Genomic DNA, 13,205 nt, shown 5'->3' with positions numbered 1-13,205 from the left:
CTTTGGGCAAGGAAGGAAACATCAGCCAATCTTCTTCATTGTCTATTGGTGCAGGAAGAAGACAAGTTCTCTGCTGCCACACTTAGCCAGAATCGGCCTCATATTTGGTGCTTTCTAATTTGAGAAGTCACTGAATCATTCTTCCTCTAAGCTAGTTAGTTCTACATAGATTGGATATTGAACATGGAGCTTTTACAACTGGCACAGCTCAGATCCACATCGTGCAGTATCCTGCTCCAAAACAATGCAAATACAAAATGAAAACCCAAAATGCCAGGGATACTCAGGTCAAGGATCATTAGTGCTCTGAAGAAAAATCAGTGACTTAAAATTTAACTCTGCTTCTCTTCCCAGCTGCTTCCTGACCTCGTGATTATGTTCAATTTTGTTTTGTGTTTCTTTTTCAAATTTCCACAAAAATAATGCAATATTCTTTTGGAAGGGATGTTACTGTGTACTTCAAACTAAAATTACTGTTTTATTCTAGAATATACTAAATCTTTGGAAGATGAAGTTCATGAACTGAAACGGAAGTGCAGAAAGTTGGAAGAACAACTGGAGGACATTTCAAAAGCTTCAAGCAAAATCAACGCTCAACCTTTAGGTCCTTCGATTACTGCAGATAATGCCTATCTCCAGAACCACACACGTACTTTGAATGAGACTATAGGTGAGAATGCTCTAACAAGGGGAAAATGGGTCTTTTTGGAAAATTGGGGGTAAAAATTCATCTCTGAGTGCCGGTATAAAAACATGCAAGAATATCAATCATCAGCTTTGCACATTCTGTTCCGTTGAAGTTAGTGGAACCAAATGTTCGGAGGTGAGTGCAATCAGTGCCAATTTTCTCACTAATAACTAAAGTTGAAATATTTCCCCATTAGGTCATAGATGATGCAGTTTTTCAAATTTCAAAGGTGGCAAAGACGCTATTCTCCTGGTATTTGCATGTATTTTCAGATTGCCTTACTAAGTGTATCAGTACATTTTAAAGCAAACCACAGTGAAATTAGCACACAACAATGCTCTGTGATGCTATAAATGAATTATCAGAATTTGTTTTCACCATTATTACTATTATTATTTTATTCCAGTTCTTTGTCCTTTGTACACTTAAAACACATGCTTCTAAAATACAGATTTATCTCTTGTTTTAAAAAACCACAATTGATTTCTTAGTCTTTGACATTCTGCCTTCTGATAATACTTATTGGGGTATTAACAATGGCTTTAGCTCAAAATCTCCATAGTGGAATTTAAGGCTGTAACCTTTCGCTAAGAGATCAGAATAGACATTTGATTCATCAATGCACCTTAAAAACATACTGTTTCTTCCAGTATTGCAGAGGTTTTCATTCATCCTTCACTTCCTTTCCTTACTATTAGGTGGCCTTCGTGCTGAAAAGGTCTCAGCAGCTGCTACAGCAAAGAAGTATGAAGCCAGGATCGTGCATTTAGATGCTATGGTAACACAGCTTACACAACAGGTAATGTTCTTTGGCAGATTTGATATCTTATATGGGAGTGAATCTGTGTCAAAACATATTCAGAGCTCTTTCTATCTGCTAGGTCATGGTTTCAAAATTACTAGCAACCCTAAATCACCACAAGGAAAGAAGAACATATATGCCTGAACTTATATAGCTCTGTTCACAGCCTAACTTAGCTCAAAGCACTTTACAATCAATGAAGCATTCTTTTGAAGCATAAGTGCACAGAACTTTGAAATAGTTATGAAGAAATAACAATCCACAGTTATGACATCGGTTTTCTGGGATCATGAAGATTGTTAAATAGTAATTATAGCTTAGTACACTATTACGCATTCACTTATTCTTCATGTAATAAAACAATTTTCAGGGTATTCTATGGCAAGACTGGTTCTTAAGTATCTAGAGTTCCCATTAAATCACTGATTTCTGAATGATGTGCGAGTGAATGTTGTAAAATAGTGCACCCTCTGGAGGAGCAGGGAATTATTGAATGCAACTTCTGTATTTCCAGTTTTAATTGTGCACATTCATACTTCAGAAATAGCTGTGCACATTGTTGTTTAACAACAGCAAATACTGATAGTTCTCCTATTGTTAAAGCTCAAATTTTGGCCATTATTTGGATTAACACACAACTGGGTAAAGTTGAATTCTCTTCTTTTTCTGAAGGCATCAGCTATGTACTGGAATGTAGTTCTAAAGCCAATTGGCCAGTATTCATTTCAAACTCTTGATGAATGTTGGCAAGCCACAGAGATGTAACATTCCAGTCTGACACCATCCATAGAATGTGATTTAGTTCAGTATGAAACCAGTCTTAAATCTGAATAAAGCAAACCAGTTGGCTATGATAGATTGGAAAATTATGACAGTAAGACAAGCAATGGCTAACTATTGAAAAATTAATATATAATTTACAAGTACTATGTAGCTCCTTAAGGGAAAAAAAATCTGGAAGATCTCTCCAGCTGTAGGTATCAAGAAGTTAAACAAGTATTAAATCAAGGTAAAGGCTTGTAACATTGTCAAAAAACAGGAAACCTGAGGATTGGGAGAACTTCAGAATTCAGCAGAGGAGGACTAAGTCATTGATAAGGAGAGAGAAAGCAGAATATGAGAATAGACAAGTGAGAATCATAAAAACAGATTGAAAGAGCTCTTGCAGATATGGGATGGTGGGTTTGCTGTATAAGGAGAGGTTAAGAAGACTGGGGCTATACCCTCTTGAGTTTAGAAGAATGAGAGATTATCTCGTTGAAATACACAAAATTCTTACTGTGCTAGACAAGATACATGCAGGAATGTTGTTTTCCCTGGCTAGATGTCAAGAACCAGGAATCGCAGTCTCAAAGTAAGGAATCAATCTTTTAGGACAGAGATGAGAACACAATTCTTCACCCAGAGAGTAGTGAATCTTCAAACTTATCTACCCAGCAGGTTCTGGAGGCCCAGTCACCAAAGTTATTCAAGACAAAGATCAATAGATTTTTAGATATTAAGGAAATGCATTGATGTGGAATTAGTGCAGGGAAGTGGCACTGAGGTAAAAGATCAGCCACGGTCTTATTGAATGATGGAGCAGGCACAAGGCTCCAAATGGTCTACTCTTGCTTCTATTTGTTACGTAATCCCATGCACAATGTGGAATACTCCGTACTATCAATTGCTATTCAGATTTTAAGAGAACCTTGTAATGTTCATTTTCATAAATACCAAGTTAAATGGAGTTGTGAAATTTTCCTGTCTCCTACATATCTATATGTGAAATTCTGTACCATCTCTCCTCCTTCACAGGTGCGCCAGAAGCAGGTTGAAATTGACCAATTACGATACGAATTAACCAGTCAGCAACAGAGAAGCAGTTCAGAAATAGGAAGACTAAATGAACGTATTGCTGAACTGGAGTTACAGTTGACAGAAGCACGCAGAGAGGCAGATGAGTATTTTAAGGGTAACCTTCAGCAAAACTTGGAAACAGTTGCTTTGGGCAATGAGGTAAGCCTTTTACTCACTACTTTTGGATAATCCTCAAAGTAAATATATTTTCTTTGGAGACATTTTAATGTTCTGAATCTCTGAATCCTGTGACTCTTGCATTATTCAACAGGGTGGACCTACTTTCTTCTGTAGGAAGGGGATCACTTCCTGCCCATGCAAATTTATTCCTAACCTTTGATCTCTTTATATTTCTTATCTGCAAAATGTCTCTTGGCAAAATAATCTAAAGCACAAAACAATTACATATACACATTGACAGTGCCATGTTCTACTTCATCACCGTCTCTCAAACCCTCCATTGTCTTTGAACAAGTATACTGCTTATAAAACATCTAGTCCTGGAAATATAGAAACTATTGTGTAGACTAAAACCTATGATTTTGAATCCTGCTATAAAGCCCATCATGTTGCTGCTAACTCCGGGACATCATCTTTCTTCCTGGTTACTGCCCAAGGCTGAACCAGACCACTCACACACTTGACATCCTACTTGTCCCTGAGTTTTCCATCACATTTGATATTCGTCCACCTAATTCCACTTCCATAGCATTGCTTACCTCAGCAGACCTGATTCTGTGCCCCTCCTCTGTGTCCTCGCTACTCTCAGTCTTGGCTATTTTAATACTTTCGTAGCCTTCTTCTTCCATAGCCTAAACTCACTGAAAATTCTCCCGACTCACCTCTCAGCTTGCTAACCTTTATTGGCTCCCAATTTAGCTCTGCCTGAATTTTTTAATTCACATCCTGATTTCCAAACCTACCAAGATCTCAAGCCCAACCCTAGTCGTCCTGCAATGTTCTGAAATCCCTGAAAGGCAAAAGAATTACAGATGCTGGAAATAGAAAACACTGAGTGATACTCAGGAGGTCAGGTAGCACCTGTGGAGAGAGGAAGTGTTATTGTTTTGATCAATGGCTATTCATCAGATCTAGAGAAGTGAAGAAATGAATGTTTGAAGTTGCAGAGAGGGGGAGAAATGAAGAGAACAAGGGAAACATCTATGAAAGGGTGGAGGTCAAGGTTTCAAGGTGGCGTAATTGCTTCTGGTGCCGTATAGAGAGGAATTGAATAATGGTAATCAGAGTTGATCAGTCTGGATGAAGGCAAATAGAGGAAGAAGAATGAGGGTAGTAGAAAGAGACAATAAATATAATGGAACCATTAGATGCAGAACACAGCAGTTATTGGAAATCTGAAGTAAAAGAGAATGCCACAAATGTCTCAGCAGATCAGGTCGTGCCAGTGGAGAGAGAGAAAAACTGAGTTAATGTTACAGGTAGATAACCTTACCGAAGGACTGACCAGCTCTGACACAGTTGGGAAAAGCTGGTTATCTGAAATTGTTGAATGCATATTGAATCTTGAGGGCTGCACTGTCCCTAAATGATGATGTGTCGTTCCTTGAATTTACGTTGGCTTCATTGGAACGATGTTGAATGCCAAGGACAAAGGCAGAATAAGAGGGGAATGGAGTGTTAAACTTAACAGGCAACTGCAGGCAGAGGATCATCCTTGCAGGCTGAACGGAAGTGTTCTGAAAAGCAGTTCCCCAATCTGCACTTGGGTTTCCCCAGTGCTTCGAAGACCCAAGATAAGTTGCAGATACAGTGTACTGAATTAGAAGTACAAGTGAATCGCTGCTTTAACAGTCCTTCCAAGTAAAGCAGCAGTTCACATGGTGGGGCAAATTCCCCTCTGTAACTCTGTAACTGTAACATCAAGTTCACTGGACTCGATGTGGAGGCTATTGTTGGAGTGCAGCCAGGAAGGGAGTTGGGATTTTCAGAATTTGCATGGGGGTCCCAAATTCACTGGCATTCACAAGGGTAAACACTGGGGGCTGAAGCTTCCCAGCGAGTTCCTGCCCATCCTTCTGTTTAATGATGCTCTATAACTGCAAGTTGTTGCTGCCTTGAGTTAAAGAAAAAATACTCCTCATCCAAGTGTTTTTTTTTTCATTTATTCTTTGGATCTGTCAAGATGAGTCCCTAAATGTCAACAAGATATTTTCTGTTTCTGAAGGAGCTTTTTTTTTAAGTCCTTTTAGTGCCTACTACTGGTGTAATTTCAGAGGGTCAGTTCCTCTCCAGGCAAGTTACCAACCTTGGTTAGCAATTGACTCTGATGCAAGTCAGATTTGTCTCCTCAAGAAGCCACAATGAACCACAGGACATATTATGGTTTGTGAATGCCACTTGAAACCAAAAGAAAGGAGATTGCTTGCCATGTTTACGCTTAGAAACCTGTGAATGCTTTTGGAAGGATAAGGTTAAAAAATACATTTCAAAAAACAAATCATTTTTGCAGGTTTCAGCTCTGAAACTGGACTTGGTGAGTGGCCGTGTCCCAGTGGTTGTTGAACAGGTAAATAGTTATTTCACAGCTATTATTTAGCACAATACCCTATAAAAACTAGAGGAAACCCTTGCAGTCACAGGGAGAACATGCAAACTCCATGCTGACAGCATCCAAGCTTAGGATCAAACCTGGTTGCTGGAACTTTGTTGCAGTAGCACTAACCACAGCAGCATTGTACCAATAGTAGCTCAAGCACTAGAGTTAAGACCACCTTAACTAACTTACCTCCTATGACACAGGAGGAGGTCATTCAACCCATTGGGTTGGATCTCTGCATTTATAGGCAAGTACAGGCTTTTAAATTTGATCATCTGAAGAAGGAGAATTAACATATGTTTGCAAGAAGAAATGTTAAAGGAAGCCTGGGCTTGCTGAATTCTGTAATATGTTTTGTAGTTGTAACAAAGTTTCAGACCTTGTTATACTTAATATAATTTGTAATAATAAATTAAACAATTTAGCATCATTTTGATTTCATTCTGTCAAATTTTGTCATTCTGTCATTCAGTCTAATTTTTAATCTTTCTGCACACAATTCCCCATGGTGTATCCATTCTCACTGCTTCGATCATGAAGGTGTACAGTTCCTGTTCACTCTGCCACTATCTGTGAAGCGCAGGAAAAGATGTAAGTTTGCAAAATGAGTAGCTCTGGGTTTCATGGACAGTGAGAAGTTTGTCAAAAGCTGCTGGGGACCTTTAATAATTTTTTTGTTAAAACTGACATCCCCAAAATTGGGGAGCAACTTGTACAGTGGTGTGGAGGTTATGGTATCTCTCCTGAGAAGTGCAAATCAATTTTAACCTTCTGTTCTGAAATAATTTGGAAGCAATCACATCAAGCATGTGGCTAATCATATTGGCTTCTCCTACCAAATGCTCTGTAATGTTATTTTCAGGAAGTAGATGGTGAATCCTTGCTTGTTTTTCTTCTATTCAGGATGAACTTGTCAAGGAGCTTCAAGGAGAAATTCTTCAAATGCGAAAACAACTGATTCATTCACAATCAAGTAACAACCCCTCCCAGCGGCAAAACTCTAATATATTGGTTTTACAAGCCAAACTAAAGCAGGCTGCTCGCTATATCAGTCAGCTATCCCGTGACAAACAGCAGTTGATCGAGATAGGCAACCGACTCCGTGCAGAACTGGTTAAATCTGGATTAAATGGTACATCAGCAGTCACATCACAAATCCTTTTCAGATTAAAAAGAAAGTAATCCGTAGGGTAGTATGAAATTCAGTCATTGCACAGGACATGAAATCCACAATCCATTTCTACTTCCAGTCACATAACATTTTCTGCTGTTCCCTGCTGTTTACCTGTTGTGATCATTTTCTATTACTCACAGATATTGTTATGCCATCAGTAATCATGCCTTTCTGTCACAGCTTCTCAGCCCTCCGTCACAGTGAGCCATTCAGACCTACCTTCTCAGCTACCAAGGGAGCTGGCAGAGGAAGCACAGAATCGTCTGTCTGCTTTGGAACGCCTGCAATACCAACTCACTACCCAGGTGATAATGTTCTCGGTGCATGTAATATTTCATATTGTAAAATAAAATTCCTCTCCAACTCCTGTAATACATTTTATCATAAATTTGCTCAGTTTCAAACTTTATTTTGTTTACTTTCTTCTTATAGTTTTTGCTTAACCTTTAGATTCCCTTAGCCATGTACCACTCCCATCATTGCCTTTATCAAATACCTTTGCATTGAATTTTTACTCCCTCGGGGGAAGTATTCTGTTTGAAATTTGAACTTACTTTGGCATTTAGTTATTCCTAAAATCTGTTCATTGCATCAGATCAAAGTAGAATGTTGTTTGATTTTAGGAATTGCAATATGCACAGCTGAAACGTTTCAAACAAGTTCCCATCACTGTGCAGCAGAATTCATCAGAGAGTGAAAATGGCCAGAATGCTGACAATGGGAAACCTGGAACAGGAGAACGTACCACAGTTAAGGTAATGTTTAAGAATATTCCACAAAATAAGATAGATAAAAATGTTGTTTTTTGCCATCTGGACAATGCTTTGAAGAATTTATATAACCAAGTATTTGGCATAATGTAAGTTAGCTACTGTTTCTGATGGTAAAATTCTTTTTATAACTAGTTAGTACAGTGGCTCCATTATTAACTTGTCTGTATATCATGCTTTGTGAAGCCTGAAATAAGGACTTCTGTGATGCAGGAAAAAAACATCTTCAAGTTAGTTACTTGCTGGCCCTCGGACAATCTGTATTGTATGGGTGTAGAAATTAGTGAATGTAAACACAAAGATATGGAATTAATGCAGGCAAGTGGGATTAGTGTAGACAGGCATGATGGTCAGTATTGACGCAGTGGGCCAAAGGGTTTGTTTCTATGCTTAGCAACTCTATGAAGTACTAACATGCTGAGGGGAGCAGTCAGGTGCTTTATGGGAGGGAAGACTAGAGAGGAATTTATGGAAAAAGATAAGTACTTGCGTTACTTTATTTTAAAACACAGCAGATAGTTAAAAGCATTACATATAAAAAAATTTAAAGAAAATTATTTAAATATCTGATAATCAGAGACATTTTAAAACAGTTCAAAAGCTTTTGATAGCAGCAAGCAGGCTGTCAGGATATTCTGGGAGCAAGCCCTACTGGTACACCGCCTAAGACCTGTTGGCTGCTTGGAGTTCCCTCTAGCTTGCAAACGCTTCTTGGTCAGCTCACCTGGCTTCCCACTGTGATAAAAAGTAAGTGCAGGCAAGCAGCTGCCAAAGGCAGTGGGTCAAGCACCATCTCATCCATTAGGGTACACTCAAAGCTGGGATGGATTTTTTAAATTTTGGGCAAATTGACACTTATAAGAATAAGACAGGAAAGTGTACCACGCCAAATCAGCCATGATTTTCTTGAATGATCAGCTAGAGTGACTTGAGCCTGTTTCTTATGTTCACCTGGTATATTTCCATGTGAACTTAAAAACTGTCAAATGATTTAAAAAGCAGTTAGTCCATTTTGTATAGATTGGCAAAGGATAACATTCGTTTATCAACTTTTGAGTGCAGTTTCACCCACTTCTTGGATGTAGTTACCACTTCAGCCAACAGGTGGTGCCAAGTGGTCTGTCTGGTCATGTTTGAAATTGGTGAAGCTCCAGGCAGTGGTTCTGAATTCTGCTCACAATGAGCAAAGGTTTCTTTTTTCAAGTCTGGTAACGCACACAACCTTTTAAGTTCAAGGATTGTGCAATGCATGCCTTAGGATTCCTGCTGTACACAGCAAATTGCCAGGATTCCCCAGCGGAAGGAAGAAGGTGAAAGATTCCCTCTCAATTTTATTTTGCTCCTTCCAGATAGTCAAGAATGGATGTTTGCCAGGTGAGCTGACCAGTGGGTGCTCTCTTTCAGGGACCATGCTAACCTACTAAACTAAGCAGTAATCCTTAAAGTCTGAAGAATATAAAACCCATATTCTACTGCTTGCAAAAATAAAAATTGGTGGAAGCACTCAGCAGATCAAATATGGATACCGTTGGACTGGCAAAGTGCTTCTAGCATTTACTGTTTTATTTTCTAAAACTTACAGGTTTTTTGCTCCATTTATTCTTGTTGCTTCCATTTTTCTGATCTTTAAAATAACAGCATAAAATCTCTCTGCAATATAGAATGAATTTCTTCCAAGCTGTACCATAGGCATGCCATGCTTCACCTTTAGAAGGCTGTAAAATTAATCCCAATTTTCAGTGGCTCCAAGCAGACTGTATTTGAAATTGCCAGCGTTTAAAATCAAAACAAAGTATATTGAAAACAACACAGGATATATAAATGAGACATTGGATTTTGCAGCTGAGGCCAGCACATTACACCATGGTGGCTGAGTAATTTCATGTGAAGGAGGATATTCCTGTTGCATAATCCACAAATCAAATGCTCTGGGAAGGACACATTTACAAGATTGCTTGTGATCGAGTTTACTCAATGAGCAGCTGAGCCATTCAGATTAGAAATGCTGCTAGGTTCAAATCCAAGTCTCTGTTGAGTTAAACGTAGAACATTGACCATACAGCACAGTACAGGCCCTTCAGCCCACGATGTTGTTGAGATATTTTATCCTGCTCTAAGATCTAGCTAACCCTTCCCTCCCACATTGCCCTCTATTTTTTTTATCATTCATATGGCTATCTAAGAGTCTCTTAAATGACCCTAACATATCTGCCTCCACAATCTCTGCTGGCAGTGCGTTTCATGCACCCACCACTTTCTGTCTAAAAAAAAAACTTACCTCTGATATCCCCCCTATAGCTTCCTCCAATCACCATCAAATTATGACCCCTCGTGTTAGTCATTTTCACCCTGGGAAAAAGTCTCTGACTGTCCACTCGATCTATGCCTCTTATCATCTTGTACAACTCTATCAAGTCACCTCTTATCCTCCTTCTCTCCAAAGAGAAAAGGACTGGTCTTTGATCAGGGTTCTAGGAGCTCTGTAATTAGAATTAATGAAAGATAAAATTCAGTCAGGACTTCCATTGTTTTCCATTAGAATTACACAACTCTCAACATAGGATGGGGAAAAAATTGGCCTCGCTTTATCAGTTACAATAATCAAATATCCTGCCATATCTCATTGGTAACCATTCAGACAAGTTATGGAACTATACCTCGGCAATCTTTGGTAGAAAGGAAATAGAATAGGAAATATGGATAAGGTGCAAAAAGGAAAGGTGAGTTAATTCTTTCAATTGAATTTGCAAAGTCTAATTTTTCTGATTTTATCTACAGGACCAAGCTGTAGCTATAGTGAAAACTGCACTCAGCAAAGCAAAGGAATGTGAATTCTCAGACAATGGTCAGTCATATCCACCCGCACCAGAACCCAGCCAGTCACAGCCCATTATGCACAGTCCACCCACCCATTCTGAACAACTAATGTCATCCTATGGAGCTGATAGTTCTATTCAAGGTATCTGGAGGATGTTGGAGGGAGGACCCAGTCCACCTATATCTACTCCACAGAGCAACACTGAACCAGGTGAAGAGTGAAGAATGAATGTGTGGAGCATTAGTGTAATTCTGTGCCCAACAGTGAACGTGAAAAATAATACAAGACGAAGGTTATTTAAGAAAATATTATTCCTTTCAATAGAAAATGCCAACAAAATATGGGGTTCACATCAGGACTCTTTACTGTCTATATTGGTTGCCCTTATGAGAGAGCTTAGCTAATGCTACTGGGGCAAAACCTTGGGAGTCTGAATTATGTATTTTCACATTTTGCAACATTAATTGACCACTCCACTGTGATAGGAAATAATCACAATCAATTTCTGTCCTACCAATTGTCCAATGTTTCTAGTTTCCCTTTTCCCTACCTCTTCCACTCAGCTTTTTTGGAGGTCATATGTAAGAATATCTCCTTGCTATCCCCGTGTGATTTGGTCCTTGCCTCTCCCTATCTGCTAGGTCCCTCCACTAACTTCTCTTCCCCTCCCCCGTATTCTGAATCTCTTGCTCTCTCTTTTTCATAATCTTATACATGCACTTCTCCTTTATCCCACTCTGTTCTTCGGGAAAAAAGATCTTCCTTTTCAGGACCAAGTCAGCATTAAGGCAGCGGTGATAGATGTCATGGGATGCACAAATCCCCAGGGCTGGATGAGATCTATCCCAGATTGCTAAGGGAAGCAAGAGAGGAGACAGCTGGGCCCTGATGGAGACTCCTGCATCTTCAACAGCCACAGATGAGATGCCAAAACACTGAAGGATAGGCAATGTTGTTCCTTTACTTAAGAAAGGCAGCAGGGATAAGCCAGATAACTACAGGCTAGTGAGTCTTATAGCAGTAGTAGGGAAATTTTTGGAGAAACTTACGGGATAGGATTTATGTGCATTTTGAAAGGCAAGTGCTGATCAGGGAGAGTCAGCGTGGCTTTGTGTGGGGAAGTCCTGCCTCATTAATTTAATTGGAGTTATTTGAGAAGGTAACCAAAAAGATTGTAAACATTGTCTATATGGTCTTTAGAAAAGGCATTTGACAAGGTCCCAAATGGTTGGCTGGTCCAGAAGGTTAAGGCACACGGGATCCATGGCAAGCTAGCTAATTGGATCTAAAATTGGCTTAGTGATAGGAGGGAGAGGGTAGTGGTGGAAGGATGATTTTCTGATTGGAAGTCTGTAAGCAGTGGTATATCACAGGGAGTGGTGTTGGGACATTTATTGTTTGTGATATATATTAATGACTGTAAAAGTTGGAATGTTATGTTGCCATATCCTGCTGAATCTCCGTTGCTCTCCCTCCAGCGCAACCACATCCCTCCTACAGTTAGACCGCACTTGAAGTATTGTGTGCAGTTCTGGTTGTTATATTATAGCAAGGTTGTTGTGAGGAGATTCACCAGGATGTTGCCTGGATTAGAGACTCCAGTTATGGGGACAGATTGGATAGGCTGCGTTTGTTTTCCCTGGAGTGAAGGAGGCTGAGGGGTGACCTGAGGCATAGATAGAGTAGATGGTCAGAATCTTTTTCCCTTGGTAGGGATATCAAAAATAAGAGGGCATAGGTTTAAGGTGAAGGGAAGGAGTTTTAAAGGGTATTTGAGGGGAATTTTTTTCCCTTTTCTTTTTACACACAGAGAGTGGTCGATAAATGGAACTTGCTGCCAGAGGAGGTGATGCAGTCAAATGCACTCACTCTGTTTAAGAGACACATAGACAGACACTTAAATAGGTAAGGTATAGAAGGATACAGACCAATTCGGGCAAATAGGATTAGTGTTGTGGGCAAAGGGGTCAGCATGGACATGGGGGGCTGAAGAGCCCATTGTTGTACAATGACTCTCTGTGATTAGAGCCATAGTGTGATTGGTAAGTCTTCTACCTTTAGTTCTAATGGGAGCTTTGAATTTAAATTCCTTATATTTATTATCACTACTCACAGTCTACACTCAGGAAGAATATCACACTATTTACATGCTGGTTGATAACTGATCCTATAAAATTGTAGCACAGGGTAAATCAAAGTCTGCAGAGCAGCTGGTGAGGCAATAATACTGATGGAATATTTGCCTTTTATTTCCACAAAGTTCAATGATATCTGAAATTCAGTGACATTTGCTTTTGCAAATATAACAACAATCAATTTGTTTACATTGCTCGTAAGGTAATCACTAAAGATGTTGTATGCTTTCAGACATTGAGTAGAATTTGTTATATCAGGCTCATGTCATTATCAGACGCTGCTTATTTCAAGCTTAGTTCAACAGTATTGTATTCTTCAATTTTCAACAATCCCACTAGCTCTATACTGAGGTAAAGTCTCGGAGAACCACACAATATCTTGTTTGTACCTGTACAGATTTCAAAACTTTCCCACTTTTTTG

General features: G+C 39.3%; 1 protein-coding gene across 5 annotated transcripts in view; it reads left to right on the top strand.

The window, feature by feature from the left end:
• The window catches only part of ccdc57 (coiled-coil domain containing 57), a 112,575-nt gene that overhangs the window by 85,874 nt on the left and 13,496 nt on the right, over positions 1–13,205 (top strand). For 4 of the 5 annotated variants that reach the window (XM_052033136.1, XM_052033140.1, XM_052033135.1 and 1 more), the window contains 8 exons: positions 488–670; positions 1,387–1,487; positions 3,288–3,488; positions 5,800–5,856; positions 6,790–7,018; positions 7,241–7,365; positions 7,684–7,815; positions 10,609–10,858. In XM_052033136.1, the coding sequence (XP_051889096.1) occupies positions 488–670; positions 1,387–1,487; positions 3,288–3,488; positions 5,800–5,856; positions 6,790–7,018; positions 7,241–7,365; positions 7,684–7,815; positions 10,609–10,858 (1,278 nt within the window). The remainder of the gene's footprint in view (positions 1–487; positions 671–1,386; positions 1,488–3,287; positions 3,489–5,799; positions 5,857–6,789; positions 7,019–7,240; positions 7,366–7,683; positions 7,816–10,608; positions 10,859–13,205) is intronic. The other variant, XM_052033139.1, reaches the window with a different exon arrangement.

The sequence above is a fragment of the Pristis pectinata genome, chromosome 18 (genome assembly GCF_009764475.1).
Source record: "Pristis pectinata isolate sPriPec2 chromosome 18, sPriPec2.1.pri, whole genome shotgun sequence".
Lineage (NCBI taxonomy): Eukaryota > Metazoa > Chordata > Chondrichthyes > Rhinopristiformes > Pristidae > Pristis > Pristis pectinata.
The sequence above is the reverse complement of the archived record's forward strand: the minus strand, read 5'-3'. Positions and strand labels throughout refer to the sequence as shown.